The sequence below is a fragment of the Cygnus atratus genome, chromosome 19 (genome assembly GCF_013377495.2).
Source record: "Cygnus atratus isolate AKBS03 ecotype Queensland, Australia chromosome 19, CAtr_DNAZoo_HiC_assembly, whole genome shotgun sequence".
Classification (NCBI taxonomy): domain Eukaryota; kingdom Metazoa; phylum Chordata; class Aves; order Anseriformes; family Anatidae; genus Cygnus; species Cygnus atratus.
In genome coordinates this window covers 6,560,247-6,588,066 of record NC_066380.1, presented here as the reverse complement: position 1 = coordinate 6,588,066, position 27,820 = coordinate 6,560,247, and the positions used below count along the sequence as shown (strand labels likewise).

At 46.2% G+C, this 27,820-nt stretch overlaps 2 protein-coding genes across 2 annotated transcripts; one reads left to right on the top strand and one right to left on the bottom strand.

Moving 5' to 3' along the window:
- Window positions 1–1,549: 1,549 nt before the first annotated feature.
- SWI5 (SWI5 homologous recombination repair protein) lies at window positions 1,550–5,489 on the bottom strand. Its single transcript, XM_035555372.2, has 6 exons — window positions 5,386–5,489; window positions 4,176–4,424; window positions 4,047–4,095; window positions 3,646–3,767; window positions 2,680–2,774; window positions 1,550–2,256 (listed from the first exon to the last, which is right to left on the bottom strand). The coding sequence occupies exons 1-6, from the start codon at window positions 5,487–5,489 to the stop codon at window positions 2,192–2,194; spliced, it is 684 nt and encodes a 227-aa protein (XP_035411265.1). The 3' UTR covers window positions 1,550–2,191.
- Window positions 5,425–26,148, top strand: GOLGA2 (golgin A2). The gene is made up of 28 exons (XM_035555047.1): window positions 5,425–5,535; window positions 6,801–6,923; window positions 7,315–7,395; window positions 10,724–10,858; window positions 11,439–11,482; window positions 11,625–11,688; window positions 12,160–12,219; window positions 12,709–12,789; window positions 14,320–14,358; window positions 14,781–14,843; window positions 15,039–15,132; window positions 15,804–15,901; window positions 16,546–16,604; window positions 17,031–17,172; window positions 18,260–18,349; window positions 18,533–18,640; window positions 18,736–18,823; window positions 19,325–19,668; window positions 20,474–20,587; window positions 20,868–21,092; window positions 21,272–21,371; window positions 21,459–21,547; window positions 22,167–22,317; window positions 22,462–22,529; window positions 23,070–23,172; window positions 23,420–23,526; window positions 23,745–23,913; window positions 24,021–26,148. The coding sequence occupies exons 1-28, from the start codon at window positions 5,488–5,490 to the stop codon at window positions 24,269–24,271; spliced, it is 3,138 nt and encodes a 1,045-aa protein (XP_035410940.1). The 5' UTR covers window positions 5,425–5,487; the 3' UTR covers window positions 24,272–26,148.
- The last annotated feature ends 1,672 nt before the right edge of the window (window positions 26,149–27,820 follow it).

Below are 27,820 nucleotides of genomic sequence, written 5' to 3'. Positions count from 1 at the left end.
GAGTTAGCTTTGCCAAAATTCCTGTTGACTTCAGGATTATTAGGTTGCCATGGGATATAGAAACCCATTCCCAAATTGTTTAGCAGCAGGAAATACAGACAGCATCTTACAGAGCTGTGTATTCCCATGATTGCACAGATTCATTTGTTCCTTGCAACCAGCAGCATAACTTACCTACTGCACAAATTTTTATTTTCCCCCACGTTCTCACAGCAGGAGTGTTTTCCTTCCATTAGCCCCACTTTCAGACACACAAGAGCCCAAAATCAGATTAGAAGGCGGCAGTGCAGGAGAAAACACAGCTTACTTGAAGCAACACAGGGAAACGGTTACAACACAGACTAGGCGTGTGTGGTGGGGAAAGAGGCTTGTAGAGGACTGATACAAAGATGATTTAAACATAAGAACTAAAACTGAAAGTGACCCAAGGGGAAAGTGACTGTTACAGGGTGTAGTACTTACAAAGCACACAGAATCATTAAAAAAAGTAGTTTTTTTTTTTTAAGTACCAAAGGTATTCAGGGGTCTGTGGTATCCTGCCCTTTAGCAGCTGCCTGCAGACAGCATGTACTGCTCTTCCATGAAGCTAAGTTCTGTAATACCAGTTGTTCTCTATTAGCTCATTATATATCGACTGGACCTAGCAGAAATAAACTTTATAAATTTAAATGAAAATTCTTAAGATATACTTGCTGCTACAACATGTGGTATTTTCCCAGCTACATATCTAAACTACAGACTTGCTAATTTCTGGAGATTTATAAACCTTAGGAAGCAATAGAAGGTATTTGTTCCTCTGCTGGGTTTGGGTAAAGGCGAGCATATTTTTGTCCTCGAGGTAGCCCGTAAAGTATAAGGAGCAACTCTGGGAGGAGCACTAAGAGGGGCTGTGGGGAAGCATCTAAGTAGCAGAGTCCAGGCCTGAAGCATCCCTGAAGTCATTAACTCAAAACCTGGAATCTTCCCATTGTTCTGGGTCTCCCTGCGCTGCAGCTCGCAGCCAAGGCAGCCGTGGAGCACAGCTGCCGCCACGTGGCACGTTCCTGTGCCTGCTGCAGACTCGCCAAGGGCAGTTTGCTCTTAGCTGCTTGGGTCTGTGCGCATTCATCCGTCGTGGACAATGGACTGAGATCAGGACACCTTCCACTGACGGCTGTCTTGTGCTAACTGAAGCGTAAACCGTCACTGCAGAAGCGTGAGCTTCGGAGCTGGCAGAACGCCGGCACGGCTACAGCTGCACCAGTGCTCCTAGAACTGCACGAAGTGGCCAAATTTAGGCTGTACAGTCACCCTCAGTCCTAGCACCTGACACTGAAACACGCACGTTCTCAACACAATTTTGCGTTTAGGACACCGCTCCCTTGCGCAGTGACTCTGCTTTTAGAGGTGAGTTAAGGGAATTCTGCCCCTGCCCGTTACTGTCACGCTGTCTCCACTAAGAGTCCTCAGAAAAGATTTGAATAATAGATCTCAAAGTTGTCTTGGAGCATTTTTTCAGAATTTGTTCCCAAGTTCATTTCATGTTTCCCAGGCTCTTAAAGTGAATTACTGAGAGATGTGACAGCTGCTTTATTCAGACTGGATAGTTCAATACAACTTCACATTTTACTATAGAAATGATAAAAAAATCTCTAGATACCTGAGCGGTTAAGTGCAAAAATACAAAACACTCAAACTTCTCCAAATCCAATCCTAAAAAGCAAAACAAAACCAAACTTCAGCCTTCTGTCCTCCATATTTCTAAGGGTTTCTCTTTTCCTTCAGGAAAACTATTACATCGCACATTTGTGTGCCCTCACTTCCCCTATCCATTCAGCAGTAGCTGCTTCCACCTGCAGATTAGCATATCCAAATAGACCCTGGATGTTGAAGAGAAACAAAGGCTCGATGGGAACAGTCTTAGCATCAACCTTGAATTACATTTCCAATAAAAAAATAAAAATAGTGTTGATCGGGTAGCATACAAAACCGAATTTATCCAAAGTCCACATCTCCAAGGCTCCTTTCCACAAGCAGGAACCAGCTGATAGATTAATAATTTGGCATTCCAAAGCCTCTTAGAACAAGGCTGTTAACAGCTCTCCTGAAATTTTACATACACACATCTGAGGCAACCTTGTGCTGGTTCTAAACAGGAATGACAGCACAACTCAGTCCTCTTTGCAGGATATGGCAGTCTTTAGGTTCAGTGCTAGTCACTGAGCTCCAGATCATACTCGGGGTACAGCTGCTTTGTAGTAACTCCTCGGATAACAGCTAGAAAAGAAATGAATACCATTGATTTCATTAAATAAAGAGCAAATCATAGAACCTCCCATAGCTAAGAAACCAATTAAAGATTTTGTAGCTACGCCCCCTGCTTGCCCCACTATTTTTTTTAAAGCATATGAACAACGAAGCCAACGGAAGTTAGCAAGAGTTACCAAATATCAGTAATCCATGCATGGACTAAAATACCTCTAGATGCCAATTATTTCATATATTCTAAGTTCTAATTTGAATCAGTTCTAAGAACATTCCAAGAAAATAACAAGAGTAGCATTTGTGCTTGCACAAGTGCTTTGTTAACATCAGCCTAAAATTGAAGAATCTTTAACACAAGCTCTGCCTTCCTGTCACAGCATCTGCTTATTTAAAAAGACTTAGTAAGGAGTTCTTCAATAGCCCTCCCTTCCTTACCCAGCCTGCCCAGCAGCATCTGTCCAGCATCTTTAATATCATTATACTCATGGAGCAGAGCGATGTGTTTCTCCAACTCCTCCAGGCTGTAGCCTCTGTAACAAAGCCAGAAAGATCAAAAATGACACAGAGGGATTGCTGCTGCCGCATGGTAAACGCCGCCACTGCTGAACAAACACATGAGGATATCTGAGATATCCGCACCTGGTGCATCAAAAGCGGAATCTGAAGGCAGAAAGCACAGTTGCTGAAAGTCAAACATGAAATCTACAAATGCACGGATCCTCATTTTAAGGGTGCTTCTGTATCAAAACTTCTCAAACAAAACAAAACAAATCCAACCTAATTCTCAGAATCGAGCAGAAACAGGAGTAAGCTGTGGTGAACTCAGTTTACGGGGGTCTCTAATTTGTCAGCAGGGAAAAAAAACGTTTATCCTTGAGAATAAGTTAAAAAAATAAACAAGCCATTTGCTTGCCTGGAGCCTCTGTTTCTTGAGTACTAAGCTTTAACCCAGTCACTTTATACATGAAATAAGCGAACATTGCTCCGAGATGGAAAAACAAAGGAAACTTATCCAGGACCTGATGTGGCAGGCCATACAAGGCATGATCTCAGTTTTAAGTCCCACGTGAACAAGCACTTCTGGTGGCATGACATCCTGTGGTACCACGACCATTAAAATTATTCTGTTCCAATTTACACATAATTCCCTCAACAATATCCGAGGCAAAGCTAAATTTCCTTACCCAAGCTCTAAGCAGAATTCGTTTTCCTTTACCAAGCGAACATAAAGAATCCCCTTTTGTCTTTAACAGGCCTGCAATTCAAACCAATGCTGTAACCAACACTGAGCAGCACCGGGACAAGAACGGCACCACCACAGACCCCCTTTGCCTCTAATTACCGGACCACACCATGCTTCAAACCCAAAACAGCGGCGACATCGCACTCCCAAGGACGTACTCGGACAAGAGCTGTGCAATTTCCTGGTCCAGAGCGAGCTCCTTCTGTCGCAGCTCCTCGATCTCACGGCGCAGGGCTTCTCCGCTGGCCCCGGGAGGGCGGCAGGAGGCTGGGGCCGGGACCTGGGGGCACACACACGGACACAGACAGACGCACAGACACACACACACGGACACAGACACACACATACGGACACAGACGGACACACACACAGACACAGACGCGTTACAGCACCCCGCGCTGCTCCCGAGGGGCCTGGGCTCAACACCCACCGTGTGCCCCCGGCAACGGCGGCAGGGCGCCCGTGTCCAGGACCCTCGGGGGTTTGTGAGGTGCCGGCCTGCTCCGGGCGGGGCTGGCAGCGCCCAGCCGAAGGCCGCGGCCCGGCCCCGGGGACTCACCGGGGACTTGAAGCCGCCGCCGCCGCTCCGCCGGGGGCCGCCGGGGGGCCTGCAAAGCAAATGGCGGCTGTCAAGGCCGGGTGGGGAAGGAGGGAGGGGGAGAAGGGGGCAGCGAGACCCGGCTCCTACCTCCGGGGCGGCGGCGCGCTGCGCCCCGAGCTCTCCGGTACCCCCTCCGCCAGGGCCGCCGCTGCCCGCCCGTACCGGCGGCGGCACCACCGGGGCCGCGGGGCGCGCTGGGAGCTGTAGTCCGTACGGCGCTGAGCACGATGGGAATTGTAGGCGGCCCCCGGCGCGGGGCACGCTGGGGCGGGTAGTTCTCGGCGCCGCGAGGGCTGACAGGGCCCGGCTGCGGCCCTGGCTTGAGAATAAATGTATCTGTGCGTAGTTAGAGGCGGTGTTTAGGTGGCACAATAATGTATCCGTGTGTAACTAGAGATGGCGTTTAGGTGGGGCACAGTAAAGGTATCTGCGTGTGACTAGAGGTGGCATTTAGGTGAGGCACAGCGTAATTATCCCAATTAACACTGGCACCCAGTGCTTTCAGAAACGCCTGAAAGCCCCTCAGCCACCTCCACCCTGGCGCTGTGGCTGCCCAGGGGCTCTCAGCAGGAGCTCTGGGGGCCCTGCGCTGCTGCCCTTGTGAAGGAAGGAGCAGCCAGCACCCCGCCACCATGATCACCAACTGGACACCGCAGTGTCCCTCAGAGCCCCCCGGGTGCTCCCCCGGGGACCCCAAGCAGCCACCGGCTGGGGCAGAGCCGAAGCGAGGAACAGGGCTGGAAACGACGGGATTGAGCCCCTGCGCTGTGCCTGGAACCGACAGGCTTGGCACCCCAAGCCATGCCTGGCCATCCCAGCTGCCATCAGGTGCATGCCACTGGGGGGGTGCAGAAGGGAATAAAGCTGGTGTCCAGTCCTCAGCGAGCACACAGCCTTCTTCCCACAGCCCTCCTAGCCCTCAGGTGAACGCTGGCTGCCCCCTGCGCACTGCCAGGCGCAGCTGGAGCCGGACCCTTCTCAGAGCCACGCTCTGCTCTTGCCCCACTTGGAAGGCCCAAGGGTGCGAGACCACAACCGCACAGCATCGAAACACAGCCCGGGCGAGCCGCGGCTTCTACGGCAGCGCCCAGGCAGCGAAGCGACCCACGGGAGCTGGGGAGCCACGGGGGGCGGCCGCAGGTGCCCGGCAGAGGCCGGGGGCAGCGTTGCCAGCCCGCAGGCTCCGGGCAGCCCGGTCCCCACCCGAGCTCGGCTCCATTAGGGGCAGGAGGGACGGCTGGGGGGCGACAAACCGGGACCGGGAGGGGACCGGGAGGGGACCGGGGCCGGGAGGGACCCGGCGGGGCGGGCGCTGTGCTCGGGCCGGGCCAGGGCGGAGCCTGGCGGCCGCCTCCGCCGCTCCCCTCGGCGGCTGACGTGGCCCGGGCGCGGGGCGGACATGGCGGACGGCAGCAGGCAGAGCAAGCTGGCGGCGGCCAAGAAGAAGGTGAGGGAAGGGGGGACGGGACGGGACGGGACGGGAGCGGAGCGGAGCCGCTGGGCTGCTCGGGCCCCGGCGCCCCGTGAGGAGCGGAGCCGCCGGGCCTGGCCTCCTGCGGTGAGGGGCGAGGGGCATCGGGGGGGCCGCTCCGCTCCGCCGTGCCCCGGTGGGAGCCCCCCGGGTGTCCCCGGGTGTCCCCGGGTGCCGGGCGCTGCGGCCGGGCCTTCCCCAGCCCGGGGGAGGCGGCCCCGGTGAGGCCGGGCCTGGGCCAGTGCTGCCCGCCCGCCCGGGTTCTGTGTTTGTTTGTCCCTTTCCTTCTCCTTTTTTTCCCTTTTTTATTTTTATTTTTTCATTTTTTTTTCTTTTATTTTTTTCTCCGTCCCCGCGGGGCAGCCCAGCCCCGTCCGTCCCGGCGGCTTTGCGTGCCTGTGTCAAAGTCAAGCGGCTGGGAAAGTGTCCTGGAGCGGCTCAGGCTTCCATTTTGAAATCCTCCGAATAAATGGGATCCCTCTTATTTTATTTTTGCCACCTTGGCTTTGAAACACGGCCCTGGCCGCCTGGCCGGGTGGGTGGCAGCAGCTGCCAGCTGCGGTGTCTGGACGAAACGGAGGGGTTTGGGCTGCCTGGCAGGGGGCTGCTGCAGGCAGTGCCGGACATACCCACCTGGGAGTGCTCGGGCTGCGGGCTCGGTGCTCCACCAGAACACCACAAGACTTGGCAGGGTTCAGCTTCGAGCTTATCAGCCTGGCTGAGGTGAAATGGATATTATTTTAAAATCAATTGCAGGTTGCTCATCCCCTTAGTTCACGCTTAGGCCAGTGTCTGTATCACTGCGTTATCTATGAAGATTGTAATTTTTCTTTCCCAGAATGGAAGCCCTTCCTCTCAGACTGTTTTTCCACTTGGCATTTAGGATTAACTGCTGTTTATTTTTTTTTCCTTGGTGCTAGTTATAGACTTAAAAATATTTTTTCATCTCCTTTCAATTACAGCAAAGGGTATCAAATTCTTTGTTTCCCAGGAACTTCATTAGTTATTTACAAAAGTTGTATATTTACAACCCTGAGTCTCTTGTCATAAACTCATCATGCTAGTTCTCACTTTCATGCATCTCTGAATTATTTTGGTATTTTTTTTTCAGAGGGTGAACTCTTTCAAGACAGTTTCTCTTGTCCTTACGCTTTATTTTTACCCATTTTTTCTTGTTGTCGACATTATACTCATAAAAGAGATATTCTGTTTGGACTTCAGATTTTTTTTTTTTTTCGCAGCTGAAGGAATATCAGCAGAAGAATAGCCCTGGAGCAACTGCGGGAGCCAAGAAAAAACGAAAAAGTAAAGAAGGAAGTAGGCCCGAGACTCCCACAAATGATGACAGACAGTCTCCAGAGAACGTGAGCGTCTCATTCCTTCTCCCAAATAATTTGCCTCCGCCTTGTTCTTTGGCTTCCCAAACAGCATAACCACAGCTGAAAGAGGGTTATGCCAGTGTAATATTAATGGCTCGTGTGCCTGTGTTAGCAGCGTATGAAGTGTGCTACAGTGGTTAGCAGCTAAAACTCGTGAAAGGTGCATGCTACAGTCAGGCTACGTGACGAGGCGGTGTTTGATCATAGAATGCTGTAGTGCAACCCTGGGTATGTCCAGAGGTGCTGCTTTGAGGTGTGCTTTGAGGCTCCTACGGAGCTGGAGGATGCCAGTTTCTTTGGCTGCCTTTGATTGACATTTTTCTCCCTGTCCTTTTCTGAGCCGTTTCTCTTTCCACTTTTCTTTCGCCTCCTTTAGATTCAGAACATTCTGAAGGTGCTGGTGTCAGACCTTAACCGCTCCAATGGGGTAGCCATACCCTCATTGGACAAGAGGAAGGTGAGGCAGTGCTCGTGTCCCTCTCAGTGACTTGCTATCCCCACTGCATGCTTCGGGTTCTGTTTAAACTGACCTTGATTTTCGGATGGAGCCTTGTTCTGGCATATTTGCTGTCAGTTGCTTGAGTTTTGTTGCTGTTTTTATTAACATGGAGCTGTTTGTTAACATTGCTCGTAAGTGCTTGTTTTCTCCTGGTTTCTGTCAAACCTAACACGTGCAAAAGTGAACCTTGTCAAATGCTTGTCCTTGAGACAGTTGAGCTGTAAGGAAAAAGGAATCTGGGGTGAAGCAATAAATTAACTGCTGAGGAACACCGCGCCAAGAAGAGGTAGTGTCTTTTTAGTCTGCATTTCTGCTGTTCTGTGTGTCATTGCTTTATTTACTCTAGTGCCTTGCTGCTGAAGGGCATGTTTCTGCTCGTGTCTCGTCAAGCAGCTGCCCTGAACAAGCTATGTAGTTATTCCAGCCAACCCATTTTATGACAGGTGATGAAACTTGCACAGGTGATGTACAGTCTGGCAAGTACCACGGCTTTAAATATGTTTAGGCAGGAAGTCAGGTATTTCAAGTCAGGCATTTACAGGCTTTAGCGTCTTCCTTAGCTACTGAAGAAGAAAGGGCAGGAAGTACTCCAGCAAGCAATCTACATGTGCTCAGGAGCAAATGTAAGCAAACCACCTTTAAAAAAAATATTTCAGACAGTTTAATTAAAGAAAGCTCAAATTATGATAGAAACTAAGGAAAGTAAAGAATTTTTTTTCTGTTTTGTTGTACCAAAGTTCTGCTTTTCATTTTCCCTTGCATCATTTTGGTAGCTTATTTATCTACCATTTTTTCAAGTCTAGTTGTCACAAAGTAACCCCTTTAACAAGGGCTTTTTTTACTTTGTATCCAAGCCTTTCCACCAATAAATACAACTAAGTGAATCAGGGGGGCATCAGGTAGATGCAGTGGAACCTGCAAGATAGGATGGAGTACACTCTGAATTACCGTTGTATCCATTTTCTCCTTTTTTGTGTGTGGATTCTGCTGTTGGGCAGGACAGCTGCTGCAGAGTGAAAGCTCCTCCACCCGGACCTTAGGTGTGTAGGTTGTGTATCTGTTGAGCTTAAGTGACACAAAGACTTACCGGAAGGTTTGTGGGTCCTGGCTGTGCCCGAGTAGTGTCAGAAAACATGCTGATGATTTACTCTTGCCAAAGGGACTGTTCTCAGTTAAACTCCCCAGCTCAGTGTAAGTTAGATCTCAGAGACCGTTCACCTTGGAGGCCGGGGTGAAGACGGGTGGTGCAGTGCTGCTGCTGAGGTGGCATCTCGTCCCGCAGGGAAGGCTTACCTGCGTCTACAGTTTCAGTTCTGTTCTGAAAATGGAAAATTTATTGCTTCTATTCGTCCTCGTTTTTTCATTATTTTTCTCTGCTCCCGTAGCCCAGAGAGATGCATTTTGATCCGACTGGCTGTCGCACAATTTGTGGGTTATTGTGTCTGGGGTATTAAGGATATCTTGAAAACTAATCTTTAATTGCAATCTGTAATGGGAGAAAGATTTCTCTTTCCAGTTGCTGTCAGGAAAATGCTGTTCAGAGCCTCAGCTGATGCTAATAGGGCAGAAAAGCTGATCGTTAGCATCTGAACTACTGCTGCCATTGGTGCCTGATGGGTGGCAGACCCCTCCCACTTCACCCACTTCAGCTTTCTTGGCTGTGAAACACAGAAAACCCAACAAAATAGGAGCCTTTGTGTGAAAACAAATGGATCCTACTATAGGCCAGGCTGAGCAAAATTACCAGCTTCTTATTCTACGTTATTTGAACCTCACAAAGCATAATTTCCAGGAAAGTAGTTTGCTCCCAAACCTTTCCGTCTCCAACAAATTATGCAGTTCATTTTTTTTCCTTTAATTTACTTACTTCAAAGCTCTTTCTTTTGGAGGCAGAAGGAAGGCATTCTGTGGGTAAGGCATGTTACCTGTTTTCGCATCTTGAAGTGTTAAGCAAAGAAAAGTCCCAATCAAAAAACTGAGGAAACGTTTTTAAGATGTATCCTGTCCATCTGATGCTCTATCCTGGTGAGTGCCTGAACAAACAGAGGCGAAGTAACCCGTAGCTGGAAGAAGTAAGGGAATTCCTGACTTTCCTTTAAGCGCCTGACATAGATTGCTCCTTGAGAGTGCAAGTGTCTGTCCTGCTAAAAAGAAATCAAGCCGATTCCATTTGTTTCCCTCTGCAGTTTTCCTGCTTGTTGCTTTCATTAAATCTGTCTTCGCTGTTACTGTCACCTCCTGGCTGCTTGAGTCATGAATGGAGTGCTGAGCAGGTGAATAGGGAACGCTGAGAGAGAAAGGGAGTTCTTGTTTCCTGAGGGCTGCCAAGAAGGAAGCGACTGAAGCAAAAGGGAAGTCTTTCAGATGGAGTTGCAGGGAGCTGCAATGTATTAGTGGGGTTAACTGGTGAAAGATTCTCACTTGCTTCACAGTGTCGTTAAATTATGGCTTACCAGAGCTGGATGATGAAATAAAAGCAACTACCATAAAACAGCAGAGTGCTGCTTGGGGTCTTTACAGCTCTCTGGTGCTGTACAAGGTTTGTCCAGTTCACTGGGGCCTGGCAGAGGTGTCATCAGATACTGTTCATCCTCCCACGAACACCTGATGAGAACTTGCATCGCTGTCCAGAAATAGTTTGGGGCCATTTTCGATTCAGATTCTTGTAGTCACGGGATTCATAGCTCCAGCTAGGGCCAGGGGCACCTGCTCCCAGCAATGCTGGGTTTGGCCTGTTCACAAATGTCCCGTTTCTAAGCTGGTGGTTCATGGCTTGCCACAAACATCACTGAGTTCGGGATGGAGCAGCTGAGTTTGGCTGACCCAGTTTGCAGGTAGCCTGTTTCACTAGCCTGCCCTTTCCCATCTCAGCGTGCCTACGGTGAGCAGTCTTCCCAGAGACATCCCGAAGGCAGTGCATTTCAGAGCAGTGACTCCCATCCGGCTTTGTCCTTGCTCGCTTTTAGACAAATCCTTTGCAGAAAATCTAGTGTGTGAGTTTAGAGTCAGGTGATATTATTGCCCCATGTTAGAGAAGCGAGTTTGATTACAGGACACCAGTTCTTCAGGCTGGGTCTAGCAGGACGTGGGACTGGGATGATGTCTGTGGGTTGATGCAGTCACCTGTTTGCTCTGGGGTGGGCGCAGATCCCCTTCCACATGTTTCTAAATGATCGTTCGCATCTGTTGTCTGTTTTTCCAAGACCTTATCACAAGGCGATGTGTTCGTGTGCGGCCCTTTAGTTTCGCATGTCGGCTGTAATTCCTGTGATGTGTTTTGTGACAGGCATACTTTGACAGTGATGTTGCCACTCGTAACGCTGAACAGCTTGCTGCCGATGTCCCTGTGCTATCTAACAGCAACAGTCTACCTAGTTGTGGTTCTGTTCTGCCTGCTCCCGGGAGCATGCAGCTGACACAGGTTTGTGACTCATCCCAAATATTGCCATACTGGTTAGCAATGCCACGTTTTTGCTGAGAAAGACAATCTTTGTAACGACAAGATGACTAGCTCAGATCGTCTCCTGTTAAAAATACTGCATTCTTCACATCATCTGTCTGAGAGAGTGGAGGGCACGAGCATGCACGTGCCCCTGCTTCTTCCAAAGCTGCCGTTCTCTTCCCCTTTTCTCCTATTTAATGAGCAGAAAGCTCTCCTAATAATATAGGTCTCCAGTTGGAGCAGTCTGCACTTCCTTTCACTACTTAAAGACACAGATGAAGTTTTTCCAGCAAAGCAGCATCGATTATCCTGATAATTGTAACAGCAAACACAAAGCCAGTAACACTTAACTCTTCATTCCATAAAACCCGGGCTCTCAACACTCAGAAATTATGTGCAAGCTAGGAACTGAGTTGGTGGTTTTAGGTTTATCTTTGGGGAGCAGTAATTACAGGTACTGTGCAACCTGAGCCCACACGTAGTCAAGTCTTAGTGACGCACTCGCAAATGTCACTCCTATCTTTTTTTACAGGCTTGTAATTTTTGTTTCAATCCACAGATTCATGAAGCTGAGGATCATAAAAATGCTTTGGATGAGAACAGGTGAGTGTACGTTTATTAAACAGCTTTGCAAAAGGATCCCCAAGTGTCCAACAAATTCAAGTTTTATTACTCCCCACTGCTGTACTGATTGGGGCAGTTCTTTGGGAGAAATTTTCATCACGAGGCCATTCTTTGTTCCTAGGTCTCTCTCGTCAACAGAAAGTCTCCGCCAGTTGTCTGAACAACTCAATGGCCTGGTTTCTCAGGTATGGCCTCGTTTTGGTCCATTTGTCCTAATAATTTTCTTAGTGTCTGATGTGGAGCTTTAAGCAGCCAGTTCAAGAAAACGCTCTTCAGTCTTGGAGATGTCTACAGCCATCCTACTGAACAATAAGATATTTAAGCACTGAGAAGCAAAACCTCCAGTTTTAGGAATGTAAAATTTCAGCAGTAGGAAGAGGAGCAGAGTGGGATGAATGAACAGCATGTATTCATGGAAAGATGTATTCTTGATTTAGTGGCAAAGAATCTGAAGTCAATCTGCATAATTCATATCAGCTTGTCACCGGGGGGAGTCTGCATCTATCCTTAGACACAGAAAAAAATACTCTTCTGGCTGGCTGTGGTACTTTGAAGTGAAAGGTGCTCTAAGAAGTATTATGATAGTCAGTTCTTACTTGATAATGATTTGTTGCCTGGGGGAATAAAACTGACTTACTTGGCTTTTTTTCTTCTAGTCTACATCATACGTGAATGGGGAAAGTGCTATTTCTTCCACAAATATTAAGGAAATGGAAGTAAGTTGTTCTCAGTCCGTTTTTTTTTTTTTAATTTTTATTTATTTGTTTATTTTTATTTGCTAGTCTTGATGACTGACTTGGGACTCTGTGCTTACAGCAGTGTTAACGAGACCCAATTGAATATACAGTTCACATACCTCGCTGTCCAGCATTGCCTTCCTCTGTAATCAGGTAGTTGTGGTCAGCAGGAGGAGGCAGGTATCTGAGGTATTTCCCGTTTGGGGACTGGGGATAATCTGGTCTTCGTGCAGCTCTAGTCCTTAGTTTTGGTGGACTTTTATGTCAAAAAGAAGCCTTAGCAGCAATTGATAAAATACAATGATGCCCCAGCTACTCTTATTGAAACAGTAGATTTGTTTGGAGAATCTGATTTTTATCAAACTGTGATAATGGTTTATTTTTCTCTTCTTTTTAATTATTGCTTTTTTTCCTCCCCCCCTCCTTTTCTGCCCCTCCCTTTTTCTCCTCTCTGCATGTGCCCATCAGACACGTTACCAGGAGCTGGCAGTAGCCCTAGATTCCAGCAATCTAACTAACAAACAGCTCATTACAAAGATAGAGGAATTGGTAAGAAACAATCCAACCAACCAGTTTGATATTGTCTCTGCTGCTCCTCCATGCTCTCTGGGTGTCTGCGAGGTTATGGGTTCTCCTATAGTGCCACAAGGAAGGCTGCTTATAGAGCACTTTGTGTGGAACAAAATGGGCTGTGTGGAAAACCTGTTCAGATCAAAGTCTAAGGCCACTTGTACATGTATTGGCTCATCTGAGGAACAAGAAACACAGTTTTGTTGTTTCCACTTAAATGTGCTCTGTTGATCTCATCATACTTTCCCTGGATGATAAGCATCCTGATAAAACAGCTATTTCTGGTCCTGGTCTGAATCCCTGAAATACAGAATTCTAGTGCCAGCAGCACTGTGAAAACCTATTTCGGCAGGTGGTGATGCTGTTCTAAATATACCAGCAGAGTGGGAGCAATAGGTCTAAGAGAGAGCCTGGCGCTGGTTTCTGATCATATCCTCAGCTTCTCTTGGCACTATGAATGAACTGCTTTGTCCTGTGGCTTGCATGGATTCCTGCTGCTGCTTTTCAGCCTTCAGCTTTAACACCGTATGAAATGTAGCTAAGTGAACTTGTTTCCGTCTGAAAAGAGCCTTTCTTGGTTTGAAGTACTTTTCCTCGTTTTGTTCCTCTCACAGTACTCCTTTTCCAAAGTTCAGCATTTCCCAGTGTACCCCACAACCCCTCTTGTGTTATTTTTGGTTTTGAGTTACTGTGGTTCCATTCTGTTCCTTTTTGTCTTTTAGCTGGGCTGCAGAGGTACCTGGTAGGGGTATTGCCCGCCCAGGATTCTCCTTGTTTGCCTGCTTTCCGACAGGCATATGAAACACGGTCTTGCCTGGAATTATATAGGGTCTTTGCTGCATTTGCGGTCTTGTCTTTGCTTTTCCTAGTTATGTTTTGCACTGGCTTTCCTAGAATCAAAACCTGTAATCCATCACTCTTCCCTCTGTAGTCATGTTTCAAAATGTGCTTGAAATAGTGGCAGTAAAAATTGAGCAATGTCCATCCTTTGGGAAGGGGAAAAAGTAATATTTATGTAGTTACTGAGAGAAACTGCCATGGGGACACCAGCAGCAAATAGCAAACACTCCACCCCACACGAATCCGCAGAAGTCTAAGGTCTTGTCTGAATTAAAACACTATGCTGTATCTTTTTTTCTTTTTTGAATGTGTTTTGGTCGTTATCCTAATAAATCAGGATTATAATTAATTTCAGAGATGTGGGGTGCAAGTTTAACTGAAGTTGGATGCTCAGATAGGGGTTGCGTTAGTGGTATTTGGGAACAACTTTGGTAATGTACTGAGCAACAAAAAACATACCTGGTGTATTCTGTGACTCTGTATCAGTGAAGGGAGCCCCAAATCTATTATTTCTAATAGATAAGACAAACTTCTTAGTCTTCTACAGAAAAGGATAATGGAAATTGTTTGCATTAATTGGGCATGTGTCCTACTTCATTAAAGTGGAAATGTGTTTCAGCAGTTGAGAGTACTCGCTCTTAATGCTGGTGCATCCGTTTTCTTCCGTAGAAACAACAGAACCAAGAAGCAATGAATCAGCTGGAGAAGGTAAAGTGTGTCCTATTTTTGGATAGATACAGAAGTAGATATCTCTTTCTCTGAGGAGCAGAAAGCGTAGTGGACTTTGGCACAGGCCTGCGTGATCTTGTCTTATAGAACACAGAATCATTTAGGTTGGAAAGGACTGCAATGGAAGCAGCAGAGTGCAGTTTAAGGCCTTGTTGGTACTTTGTATTCCAAACACTGGCACATTTATGCCAGCATAAGGAACCTATTGTTGCTATTCTGGGATGGATAAACTAAGAAGTAGTTCAAATAATGGAAGACTGAAGAATGTCTTTTAAAAATAGTGGTACTGGTTAAAAGCTGGAAGGACTACCGATGAATCACTGCTTTTTTAGTTTGACATAAAACAAAAAGGGTTAACTATTTAGAATTTTGTGCTGAACAGGGATCATTTGTTTGTACAGGAAAAGAAGGAGTTTGAACAGAAGTTTTCTAAAGAGCAAGCAGCACTGAGGGAACAGCTACAGGTAAGACAGAGCTTCCATTACAGTAATGTCGCTTGGCTTCTGCATTCTTTCAGGAAAACTGGGAGAGCCAGTTAGCCAGTCTGTACTTAATTGCAAGAGTTCTTTACCTTTACTAAATTATCCTTTTGTGGTAACAGTGATGTTGCAGTTACAAGCAAAGATTTTTTGCACTGAGCTCATTTTTTCCCCCCAAAGGTTCATATCCAGACTATTGGAATTCTGGTTTCTGAGAAGTCTGAGTTGCAGACAGCCCTTGGACATACTCAACAAGCTGCACGGCAGAAATCAGGTAAAGGACTCCAAAAACTCCAGCTCAAGCTGTTGGCTAAACTGTGGATTTCAAGTCACAGGCATGATAGTTGCTGGCAGCCAGCTCACCATGCTCATTGACTCCTTAATGAGCAATTCTTGGCACCATCACTGCTTCTGTCATCATATCTGCCCCCAAACTGGAGCATGGTAATCCCATGGCAGTTGAGGTTCTTTTGTGCATCATTACAGCCCTGTCAGCCCTGTTTGGGCCTGGTGACTACCCCAGACAGTTCTTTTCTCACTTTCTTCAGATTCTTTTAAAACTTTGTTCCCTTTTCTCCACCATCCCTCCCACACAGCTGTCATGTTAGTGTAGGTTTTACCCGAGGCTTTCATTCTCACCTAAATTTCAGCAATTTACTCTAGTAGAAAAATAAACATACTGCCTATTGTTCTGCAAAGGAAGTTTCATCATCTCCCTCTAAAATTGAGGAAGGTAGTTACAGAGAGCTTTACTGCCCCAGGTTGCTGGTGAATGACCTGTATAGCCAGGAGTAGAACCAGGTCTACTGATTTACAGAGCTCTGTGCTGTGCTGCCCTCTCTGAAGTGTTTAAGAGCTTGTTAACAAAGTAGAAAGTGCTGTTCAGCCTGCTCCAAAAATCCCTTTGTGGTCTTGTCTCAACTGACTCTGCTCTGACTTGCTCAGGAGAAGCTGAAGACCTTGCTGCTCGTTTACAGTCATCTCGCCAGAGGGTATCAGAGCTAGAACGCACTTTGTCCTCCATCTCTATGCAGCAAAAAACAGTCAGAGAAGGTAAGAGTCACCTCTGTTTATGCTTAACCAGCAGCTCTGTGTTTGGCTATTTGCTTGTCACTACACTACTGCGAAGTCTGTAGTAACTACTTAGAGAGGAGGTAGAAATTAACCCTGTTAATTGTTTATTAACCTTGTAAAACCCTGTATTCTCCAAGATTGAGGCAAACTTTTCAGGTTTCTGTGACCACTAATTACATGGTCCAGTTGCTGTCTTCAGATCTGGCACCTTACTACATCAGTTCTGCCAGCTCCACACAACAGAAGTGTCACTGAGACCTCATCCCAGGAGGGTCTCCGTCAAACAGACACTTCAGTATTGATACTAATCCAGAAGTTTGCAGAAATAACCTCATGACCAGTTAGTAGCATAGCACTTGAAAAGACCAAGCAGATGAATTCCTGGCATATTCATCCTTCGTGCAGTCTGATGGGCTGATGAGTACAGCACTAGCCAGCCTGCTGTAGCTATAGATGAGGTTCTGAGCAAACCTGTCCTGAGGGTTTTGCCAAAGTTGTGACCTTTTCTGCATTAGCTGATCTGTTAAAGGTAAAATGTGGTAATCTTTGAACATTTTATGTTATCTGTTTGTTCACTTGACTTAGATAAATCAATCATTTGCTTTTTCTCCAGCATAATAAAGAGTTAGTGAAGGAGCGAGACAACCTGAAACTAGAACTGTACAAACACAGGTAAGCCTGTTCTGCATGTTACTCCAGAGTAACGCTCCTCTTCTCAGTAGAGCCACAAAACTTAGCAAGGGGCACTGACCACAGGAGGTGCCTTGGAAGGCTGGATATTCAATGTAAAAATAATAGTAATAAAAGTCACTGGACGTGTTCCAGTGCTGTACTACACATAGCCCAGGGAAGCTGTGGAATCTTCATCCTTGGAAGTGTTCACAGCAACTATACAGAGCTGTGACTGACCAGAGCTGGTGTTAGGCTGGTCCCACTTTGAGTGGGATTTTGGACAAGACGACCTCCAGAGGTCTCTTCCAAACGTTTCTATGACTCCAGCTGCTGTGAAGAACCAGATTGTAAATTTATGACATGGGTGTCTGCAAACCCATAGACAATACAGTGTTGCCACTTTAATTTTTTGTGTGTTTGTTTCAGCAAGGGCAGTGAGGAAATAAAGCAGCAAAACTCGGAACTGTCAGAGAAACTCCGCTCCCTGGTTTCTGAGAACTCAGCTATGAAGTTGGATATGGAGGACTTGCATAAGAAACTGGAAATGGCTGAGCTGATGATTCAGCAGGTAACCATACTACTGCTGGCATGTGAGGGTAGATCGCACTGATCGTTGTAAGGCTTCGCTCCTAAGAGTGAAGGCAAGACTGAACTGTTGTTTCTAAAGCCAGGCATAAAATCATCTCATCAAGACGTCCTCTTAGGAACAGGTTTTCAGTGAGGCCCCTGAGAATAGAAAGGCAATACTCTAAGGAGTTAGAGCAGTAGACTGAAAGTCATTGTAACACTGGTCTGCTAAAAAAAAAAAAAAAGTATACCGTATGAGAGGGTGACTGAACATACCAAGTGTGCCGATGCAGTGACTTTTCTTGTCACTGTTCAGCCTTTTGGTTACCCGGCTGTTGTGCAGTGTCATTGAGAAGCCAGCTGAGTAAGAGTGGGTTTTGTACCTATCCTTACAGAAGCAGGTGAATTGAACAATGGCAGCTCAAAGGTCAGCTCAGTGAAGTTAAGATGAGCAAGCTAGTTAGAAAGGGAATGTGTGAAGTCAGCTGTTAACAGTTCAGACAGCAAGCTTGGTGTTAAGGTGAGCCCACCATGGAAGAAACTGCTCTTTTTTATTGTTTGGTGATTTGTTGTTTTTGGTTTTAGGCAGTGGCTTAAATTACCCTTGAAATAAAGCCAGTTGCTACTCTTCTGGGGAAAGTATTGTGTCTTAACTGAACCAGCCTTGCTGCTTAGTCCACTGACATGTTCCAGGCACTGGCTTTAAATTCCTGGCATGTTTGACAACTTTTAAGGTCACAAGTTTTTACACCATCTGACCGGTCTGTGTAGTACAGACTCTTGAAATGCATGAGGTTTCTGAGCCAAGTGATTTGACTAAAGCCCATTTTCTTAATTAAAAATATAGTAAATATAAAATTGTTAGGGAGGAACTGCCCAGTTTAGCTTGTTGTACCGGGCTAAAATCTAAGCTTTTTGATTTTAATCACTACTTTGTTGTTCAGTGAACTTCAGTATGAGTTGGAGAATTTTAAAGAGCTATAGAGGGTTGTAACATGGATCACGTGGATGGTTAAAATCAGGGGAGAGGCTACACAGAAATTGGATACTAACATTTTGCCATAATTTCTTGATTTTTTTGTGGGCAGTTTTCTAATCAGTCAGGGAATCTGGATGTAAACCAGCAGTTGCAGATGGCACTGGAGGAGAGGGCAAGCCTGGAAACCCAGATTGCTCAGGTAAGGTGTTGTATTAAGTACATTGATGATCCGAATCCTGACTTCTGTAAAGAAATTTGTGTGGCAGAAGAATGCAGCCTGAGCTTTGTGTTAATGCTGTTTTTCTCAAGCTTTATCCTTCACGCAGTCAGCCATTTAATTTATTCAGCTGATACAATTTTCTTTGTGTTCTGTTTTGAACAGCTCTCGGAGTCGCTTCACCAGCTCCAGACAGAAAGAGATCAGTATGTAGAGAAACTGAAGGAAGAGGGGAGCATTTGGCAGCAGCGAGTACAGCAGCTCGCTGAGCAGGTAACCTCACGGGCAGTATCACAGCTGCTTTTGGTGAACACAGGAGTAAGTGCACCACGCGTGTTGTTTTAACCTTCACTTGTGTGGCCTTGCAGGTCCACACAATGGCAGAGGAGAAGGAGAAGCATATGGCCCAAATTCGAGAGCTAGAAGCCAATGTTACAGAGCTGTTAAGCAAATCAGGTAGGGCTTCCAGAGTGGGACTTCGTATCACAGAGTACTGGCAGGTTAACTCTGTCCCCGCTGTGCCAGAAATTCTGCGTATACAAGTAGGTCTGATGCTCTGAAATCGTGAAGGTGGCTGAAAGAGTGGTAATCCTAAGAGACCTTTCATCCTAGCAGAGAACAATTGAACTACCTCAAGTAATTGATCAGCAGAAGGTTTATGTCTTTAGTATCTGTCTGGCTGTACTGTCAGCCCCTCTGGCCCAGGAGATTGGGCAGGTGGGATGCTCTTGCTAGGGCTGTGAGGGAGAGGGCAGTACGCAGCAGGGTGTTGTGCTTGGTTTTCGGGTAGTTTGCTCCTTTGTTACTCTCAATGCCCAGCTTCTCTAGATACTGTGGCTGGTTATACCTTCTGAGTCAATACCACACGTTGGGGTATGCTTTGTGTAGCTCTGATGTGTATTACACAAGCAATCCATCTCTCTGACTGATCTGTTTTTATTTCCGCTTCCTTAGCAGTAAAACCCATGGATATTGAGCCTTCCTCACCAGCAGGGCCTACAGAAGCTGAGTTGAGTCTGCAGGAAGAGATCCAGCGGCTGCAGCAGGAGAAGGAGGAACTGCATGGGCAATACCAGGCCCAGGTCCGGGACAACGAGCAACTGAGCCACCTCAACCGGGAGCAGGAGGAGCGGCTGCTGGAGCTCGAGAAGGCCGTGCAGCGCTACAACGAGGAGTCTGTGGACAGACAGCAGATCCTGGAGAACATGCAGAGTGACAAGGCCACAATCAGCAGGGCACTGAGCCAAAATCGGGAGCTGAAGGAACAGCTGGCCGAACTGCAGAATGGGTTTGTCAGACTGGTATGTCTCTTTCATGCTTCTTTTCCCACTGTTTCCCACACTGGTGCAATCCTTTTGCACAGATGTGTATAAAGAAAAAAAAAAAACACAAAAAACTGTCAGAAGCATTATCTGTCTTTGGTCCTCTTCCAGGTGCTCTGGCAAACAAACAAGTATCTCTGTCCAAAGCAGTTCCCTTTACCTTCTCCTCCACTGGCAGTCAGGCTGTTTCTTTTCCTGGAATATTCTTCCAGTCTTTTTACCCTTGAAGACACCTGACTTCTGTTCCCTGTATTTGCCTGTGAGGAAGAAATTCTCAGCAGTCTTCTGTCCTGCTGCTGTCATCGATTCTGTCCTGGAGCTGAATCGTTACTCTTGCTTGTTTCTTTCAATGTAACAGCTTCTCCTCTGGGGCCCTGGCACACTGACAGACGGCCTGGTCACTGTTTTTTCTTTAGTCCTTTCTGAACTTCTCGTCTTGTTTTTGAATGTCTATTGCTTTATTTGGGATATTCACGTCACCCATCTGCTTTGGAGCTGACAGGCTGTGTGATGTGCCAGGCCTCCTCTTGGCACTGTCCCAGCACTGATTCCCCTGGCTCTTTCCTTGCTCCTGTCTTCTGAACCTTTTTTTTTCCTTTTTTTAAAAGAAGTTATTTACTGCCCTGAACAGTCAATTTATGGCCCTTACTTACACCTCAGATTAACACAAGGCATGGCACCCTTTTGTATCAGGAATGAACGTGGTTTATTGCTTTAGTTTATAAGAAAATATGCTTATGGGATTGGGGCAATTTCCTTATACAGTGGTACTGGATTCTTGCAGACAAACGAAAACATGGAGGTTACAAGTGCCCTACAGTCAGAGCAACATGTAAAGAAGGAGTTGGCCAAGAAGCTTGGGCAGCTGCAGGAGAACCTGGGGGAGCTCAAAGAGACAGTAAGTAACAGCGGCAGGACAGGTGTGTAGCAGTTTATGCAAAGAAGAGCTGGCAATTCACCAAACTTTGATGGAAAAATGGAAATTGGTATTGTAATGATCAAGCTGGGAGCCTTCCCACATCATCTGCTGTCTGATGTGGGGGACCAGCATGTGGGGGCAGATGGCGGCTGCCTGCCTGGTTGGTGGTTTTGGGGCAACATTGACAGTTTGGATCATGCCACATGGATCATCTTTTTCTGACAAAATGGTTTGATCTGGTGGTTTTGTCTTATGTTAGCTGGAACTGAAAACACAGGAGGCTCAGGCTCTGCAGGAGCAGCGGGACCAATACTACAGCCACTTACAACAGTATACTGTGGCATACCAGCAAGTGGCTGCTGAGAAGGAGGAGCTGCACAAACAGTACTTGCTTCAGACACAGCTTATGGATCGGCTGCAGCATGAGGAAGTTCAGGGGAAGGTGACAGTGGAAATGCACCTGAAGGAACTGCAGCAGACCAAGGTAACAGTGCAAAGGGGCAAGTGGGAGGACTGGAGCAGAAATGATGTCTGGAGCAGAAGCACTGCTTGCCTCGTGTGTGTGTGTGATGCTGCTGCCTCAAAATGTAGTGACTGTTTACAGTCTGGTTTGTGCGGGTTTTAGGTGTAGAACTCCTGTGATTTTCTGCTTCTCTCTTGTAGGAAAGTCTGGAAGCTGTAGCTAAGGAAAACAAAGAGCTGCAAGCTCAGATCAGTCAGTTAGCAGCAGAGCTGGATGACAAGATGTTGCACAGACTAGAAGGTGAGTAGCTGCGGCTGGTCTCCAGGGAGGAGGTAGAGCTGGGCTCTCTGGGGCATTATCTCTCTGTTCACTTTCCCTCTTTTACAGGAGATGGAGTTGAAAGCGAAGCAATGACTGAAGAAATCCAAAAACCTTCATTAGTGATCCCAGAGAAGTTTGAAAGCCATGAAGAAATGGTGGGTCTTAATGTGTAGAAAAGCTTTTGTTTTCAGTTGGGAACAAATGTCTAGAAAAGGAGGTAGATTAAACTGCAGAGCGGTTCCACCGTGTGCATCACATAAGCTGTTTATCAGCTGTGATCCCTACCTACTGAGGCACAATAGTGAGGGAAATGTTAATAGTCCCTTGTGCACAGCAGCTAAGAACCAAGACTTGTGCAACATCCTTGAAAGACAGGCTGGAAGTCCAGCAGTGGCTTTATTTAATTATGAAGACAATTCAGCTGGCAGTCACTCTAATTATTGTGATGCTAATGTTCTCCTTAGTTTGGAAGGCAATTTGGAAATAGTGTCGAACATCTATTAGATTTTTCTCTAAGTACGGTCGTGATTGGAAAACACTGTGATCAAACAGTTATCATGGGAGTTCAAGTTTAATCTGCAGAGAAGAAATGATTTGTACTACTTGGGAACGAGAAGACATGCAGTAGTTGCTGTTGGTGTAATCCCAGGGTAGGATTTCCTACCCATAAATAACATAGGGTAAATTGTCTTATTTTGTTTGCCCTGTGATGTATAATTGATCACACTTCACGCAGGAGAAACACTCATGTGCATACTTGGGAATTCATCTTAGGTTGCTTTCTTGATGTCTGCCATGTCTCAAGTGGAAAAGGAGCGAGAAGATATGAGGCAGCAACTGGCTGCTCAGAAACAGCAGTGCAGAAGCCTCTTGCAGCAAATAGCAGCTCTTCGGCAGGAGCAGCAACATAATGTGCTGAGTGGAGGTAAGGTTTCGTGCAGTTTGGAGACGGTGTGAATATTGAGGCGTGCCCCAGCCAGCTGGCCTTGGCGTCTGTGAAACAGACCTAGAGGTTTTATGGATGCATGGTGACCAAGGGGGATGTGTAAGTTACACGTGTCCCTTCCAGATTCCACCATGGATACTGTTCCAGTGGAGGTTCACGAGGCTTTGAAAACTGCCATGGAGAAACTACAGGTAAGCAAAGGATCTCATTTTCTTTCAGCCCCACTACCCCACCCAGCTGGACTTCCAGCCAGCGTCAGACCCTTGTCGTACACGCAAATTGTAGGGGAATATGTTGCAGCTGTCCTGTAATAATAAGCTACTTTCTAAAAAGCCTATTGCTGCTTGTCTCATCACAGGGAAGCCTGCAGCAGTAACTCCCCCCTACACTACCCCAAAGACTGTAAGGGCCTAACATTCACTTACTAAATAAATAAGTGAAAAACAGACTATCTTCACCCTGCCGGGAGGTGCAGTCTTGGAGCTGAGTATGAATGGAGTTGTGCTATCCCAGCAGTGAGAAGGCTAAAAGGCACTTTGTTCCATCTTCTGTTCCCCAAAATGCAGACCCCTTCTCTAGCTCTCAGTTCCTTTTTACCACCAAATCAGAGAGTAGTTGTAAAGGCAGCAAGAGTTGTTCCTAGGTTCAGACCATTGTGAATGAAGGGTGTCTTTAACATGGCTATTTCCTATACGTGAGCAGCTGAAATTAATACCATTTTTTGTGTTCAGTCCCGTTTCACAGATCTGATGCGTGAGAAAGCTGATCTGAAGGAACGGCTAGAAGAGTTAGAACATCGCTGCATACAGCTGTCTGGGGAAACAGACACCATTGGTATGTTTAGGCAACACAAACAACACAAGCTAGAGCTCACTCAGTGTGTTATTTGGGGACTAGCTTTTGGAGCTGGAGCCTCCCAAATACCAAGCAGTCCAAGTCTCCTACTGCTGCTTAGCTAGGCTAAACTTCCACTCCAGGGCTGGATTTGCTGGATCCTCATGCAACATAGCTCTGTGCTCATGGTAAGGTTTATGCCCTAATCCTGTTAATGCTTGTTCCTTATGTTTCTCTTGTGTTCCAGGGGAGTATATTGCATTATACCAGAGTCAAAGGGCTATCCTCAAACAGCGGCACCAGGAGAAAGAAGAGTACATCAGCAGGTTGGCTCAAGATAAGGAAGAGATGAAGGCAAGAAATCTTTTCTGTAGTACTACTCCAGGCAGGGCATACAATGGTAGGCAGGCCTGGGGAGCACCCACATACTATAAGCCTTCACGAGCTGTCGTTCAGCTAGCTTTAATGATGAAGTTGCTGATTTTGTGACAGAGGCAGGACAACAAACTACAGAGAAGTTTGTGGCCACGGGGATGTGCATACTTCATAGGTTTTCCTTTACTTTGGTACAGGTGAAATTACTGGAACTGCAGGATTTAGTGATGCGCCTGGTCAGGGAAAGGAATGAATGGTACAGCAAGTATGTAGCAGCTGCTCAAAACCCAGAGCTGCTAGCAGGCCAGAACGAAAGTGTACTTCCAGTGGAGAGGCGCATCGAACTGAATGCTACCGATGGAGAAGGTAAGCTGTAGCCAGAACAAGTTACATAAAATGGATTAACCCAAGGTCTTGCTGTTGTGCATGGATGGGAGGAGTTACCTGCCTGCCTTGTCTTGTGTGCCTTACAGGGTTACGAGAAGTGAATTTATCAGACGAAGCAGAACAAGAGGCTGCTGCTCTTCACCAATCCAGTTTCTCCCCTATTGACACTAAAGCTGCTCAGCCAAGCCAAGACGACCCCACAGCAAAGCAAATAATGCAGCTTCTCAGAGAAATCCAGAACCCTCAGGAGAGGGTGGGCTCCTTGCTGGAAAACCCCTGCATTCCATTCTTCTACCGCGCCGATGAGAACGATGAGGTCAAAATCATGGTGGTTTAAGTGGCAACAATTCTTACAGCAATTTTCTATGAGCCTGCAAGGACTAAACCGACTTGTATGTGCCCATACCGCTGCTCAGTGCCCTTGGGCAGAACAGAGCTCTGCTCTAAAGACAGCAGGAAAGAGGGATTGCATCAGATGGAACTTGAGCATCAGACCTCATCTTCCTTCTGTTCTGTGGTATGCTTGGAGTACAGGCTGGCTCGAATTAGGGGGAGGCAGCGGGTGCCAGCACATCACCTGGGCCCAGTGTGGGTTGGGGGAAGGGACTCCATGACTTCCGGCAAAATTACTTGCGCCTTTGTCCTGTATCCCTGCCCAGGACTCCGCTGCCAGCACCCAGCTTCACAGCAGTGACTGAGCAGAAGCTCTTATCCAGCATTCATGACCGTAACCTGCCTAGTTCCTTCCAAGGCTCCCCCAGTAACTAACATCCTCTGGTAACAGAAACTCTTTGGATTCTAACCAGGTTGCTTTTGTTTCACACCATGTATCTTTATTTCCCGTTTTCCACAGCAGCCTGCCTCTTGCAACTCTATCTGAAACCAGCCTCGTCAGTCTTGAACAGCCAAAAGTTCCAGGCTTCTGGCTAGCTAGGCAGCACTACAGACCCATTTATTCTCATCGCTAGGGGAAGGGGCTGAGGGTTGCCTTTTGAGTCTTTTCGGTTACTTGACAAAGCTTTATGTGATTATTGGGAGTGGGGTGGAAATGTAACTGCACTTTGAAGGCTGACGTGTTTCACTTGTATGTGTCTGAAGGTTTTATTTATTTTTAAAAAAAAATGGGAGAAATAAGTAAAAGGAAACCACTTAATAAACATGCTTTGTTTTGAATTTCTGGACTCTAGGAGGGTATGGTTCTCTCTCACTTAAATTTCTTCTCCCATTTTGGTAAGAAATGCATTAAGCAGTGGCAAAGGATGTTGTAATCTACCCACCTAAGAGGGGGTGGTACCTGACAATGCCTTGAAGCAAGAGGCCTAATTCTAAGGGGAACACATGCTGTGAACAGAGGTCCCCGAAGTGGCAGCAAAGCCAAGCCCTTAGGTGTACAAACCCTCATACAGATACCTTACAACTAAATCTTTCAGATACAAACTGCCTGTTCTTAATACGGTTACAGACTCAGCAATGAAGTTTTAAGGTTGGTAAGAGGACCTGAATTTCACAGCTGTGCAGTCCTGAAGTACTAACCTGGGCTAGTTCCTGAAGGAGCACCCTGAGCTGTCAAGATGAGAGGTGCAAGCACACAAATGCAGCATCATTTCTTGCCTGGTCAACACCAGCCTGTTTTTACTGGTGTCTGAGTTAGTTGAGCTTTACTAATATAACAAAAGTTTTTTTTCTAACGCCAAAAGTAGGTTAAGGCTTTATTTTTTTTTTAAATGGTTCATTTTGATTTTTCCATATACAACTAGAAGCGTACGTGGAACAATATGTTTTCCTATGAATGCACCAGAGGAAGGTGGAAGCTGTTTTTTGACTTCCTTTCACTTAATTGGCCCTATTGTTGTCTGTTAATGGCACAACATGAGTGATAGGGGCTCTCAAGCTCCTGGCTGCATAGGGTTGTGTATATAATGTATCTGTGTAAAATGCTGTATATTCCTTGAAGGAAGACCAGCCTGGTGCAGTGGTTATGCCTGCTCAGGCTACTCATGATCTGTATCATAATAACTAAGGGGGCAGGGTTGTGATTTAATGCAGAACACGTGATTTAATGCAGAACATTATAAATGGAATAAATATTTATTAAGTGTTCTTCTCCATAGCTGTGAAGGAGAAGAAGCTGTTGAAGAAGCTCTGCAGTCTGCTGCAGAGGTGACTTAGTCCTGTTACAAACATGCTTTCTGAATAAACTTATTCAGATGGGTACTGGCTAGATGTATTTCTTCTGTTCAGATCACTTTGAAGTTTGGTAAAAAAAAATTTGTAAAGAGGAGAAATTCCTCTAGAAACTCCCACCTTGGCACTGATGCCCTTTCCACTTAAGTTATGAATGTTTTCTTGTAGATAGACTGGTGCCAGGTCTGGATACTTCTCCCTTGGCTACCAATTTCACATATGAACTCTAGGTTCTGATCTTTTTTTTTTTTAAATCCTTTTCCCTCTAGAATCATTTCCCTGATCTCATCTTTACATGGAGTACACTAAGATGACACTAGCACTAACTATAACCTTGATCTGGGAGGTCTCTTCCAACCTAGATGATTCTGTGATTCTATTGTTCAGCTGACACACCTTACCTTTAAATTACAGTAACTGAACTGCCTCTGCCACCTCTGGTTTGAGGAAGAATAAAAAAAATGCTTCTTAAAGGCCAGAAGCACCAAACAAACAGAAAACAGCTGTTAAGCTGGAGCCAGACCAATTTGTTTGACAAGGCTGTAGGTCAGGGGTAAAAGTTTCTCTTGCCTGGGCAGTGTAGCTGGTATTCTTATCGTAACGTACTTAACCACTGAAAACCACCAGATTAGAGATTGCAAAAATAAGGGTCCACTACTCCCTTGAATAATTAAAGCTAAAATAAAGTGTTCTTTAAGAACAGCCCTAATTGTAGTACTAGATATCTGTAGAAGAGTTCCGGTGAAGAAAAAGCATACGACAAGCAATGGGTTATTGTCTCAGTTGCATAGAAGCTGCAATTATGAAGTTACAACTTAAAAACATGCAAGGACAGAAATAGCTTGAAGACGCACAGGAAGGAATCACTAGAGATCTAGTCTGTTCACCCAACCCACAGCAGTATCCACTATACATAGAAGCTTTGAGTAAAATTTTAGCTTATTAAAAATATTACTAGGGAGATTTGACAAGTATCACAGCCAGCTGTAGCCAACAGCAACCAGGACTAAATCAAGCATCAGCAATGCAACGATGCAGGTCAGAAACCCCAAGGTTCCTAAATTCTTCCTAGGGCAGTAGTGCTGGAGCCCTGCTCCACAGGGGCTTAAGGAATCCATTGTGATCATTAGGACAGCAGTGCTAAGTTCAGGAGTTAGGGAGAAACAGGGCTGTCACTGAGAAACAGCAGGATCTGAAACCTGTTCTGACATGGAGACAGTAGCAGCAGGTTTACCCAGTTTATACTAGGACAAAAATGCCACCTCAGGTTAAAAGCAAATTCCAAGTAGAATCCGGCCCCGTGCATTAAGACTGTTCAGACTGTACTTTGGATATGGACCCAAATGACACCGCTTGCCACAGAAAGTACAGCTCAGTGCCTGCTTGTTGTGTTCCACAAGTAGGCATATACAAAAATACCTTTTTAAGAACCAAGCAATTTTGTGTCCAAAACTGCCACCTTCTGTGTATCCAGTCACTGAAGCACCTCACTGCACTTTTCTTTCCAATGGAGGAAGTAAGTTAGCATCTGCATGTGATGAGCTGTTTCACTGAACTGCAGCTCCTGGACACCACTGTTGATGCAGATCTGTTCCACCACCCCTATTAGTGAGAGCACCTGCTTGCATGTATAGAGTTTTAAAACTCTACGGGATGAAAATATCAGGTTAAAATTAAACGGTTTGAAATTCACCCAGAGAAA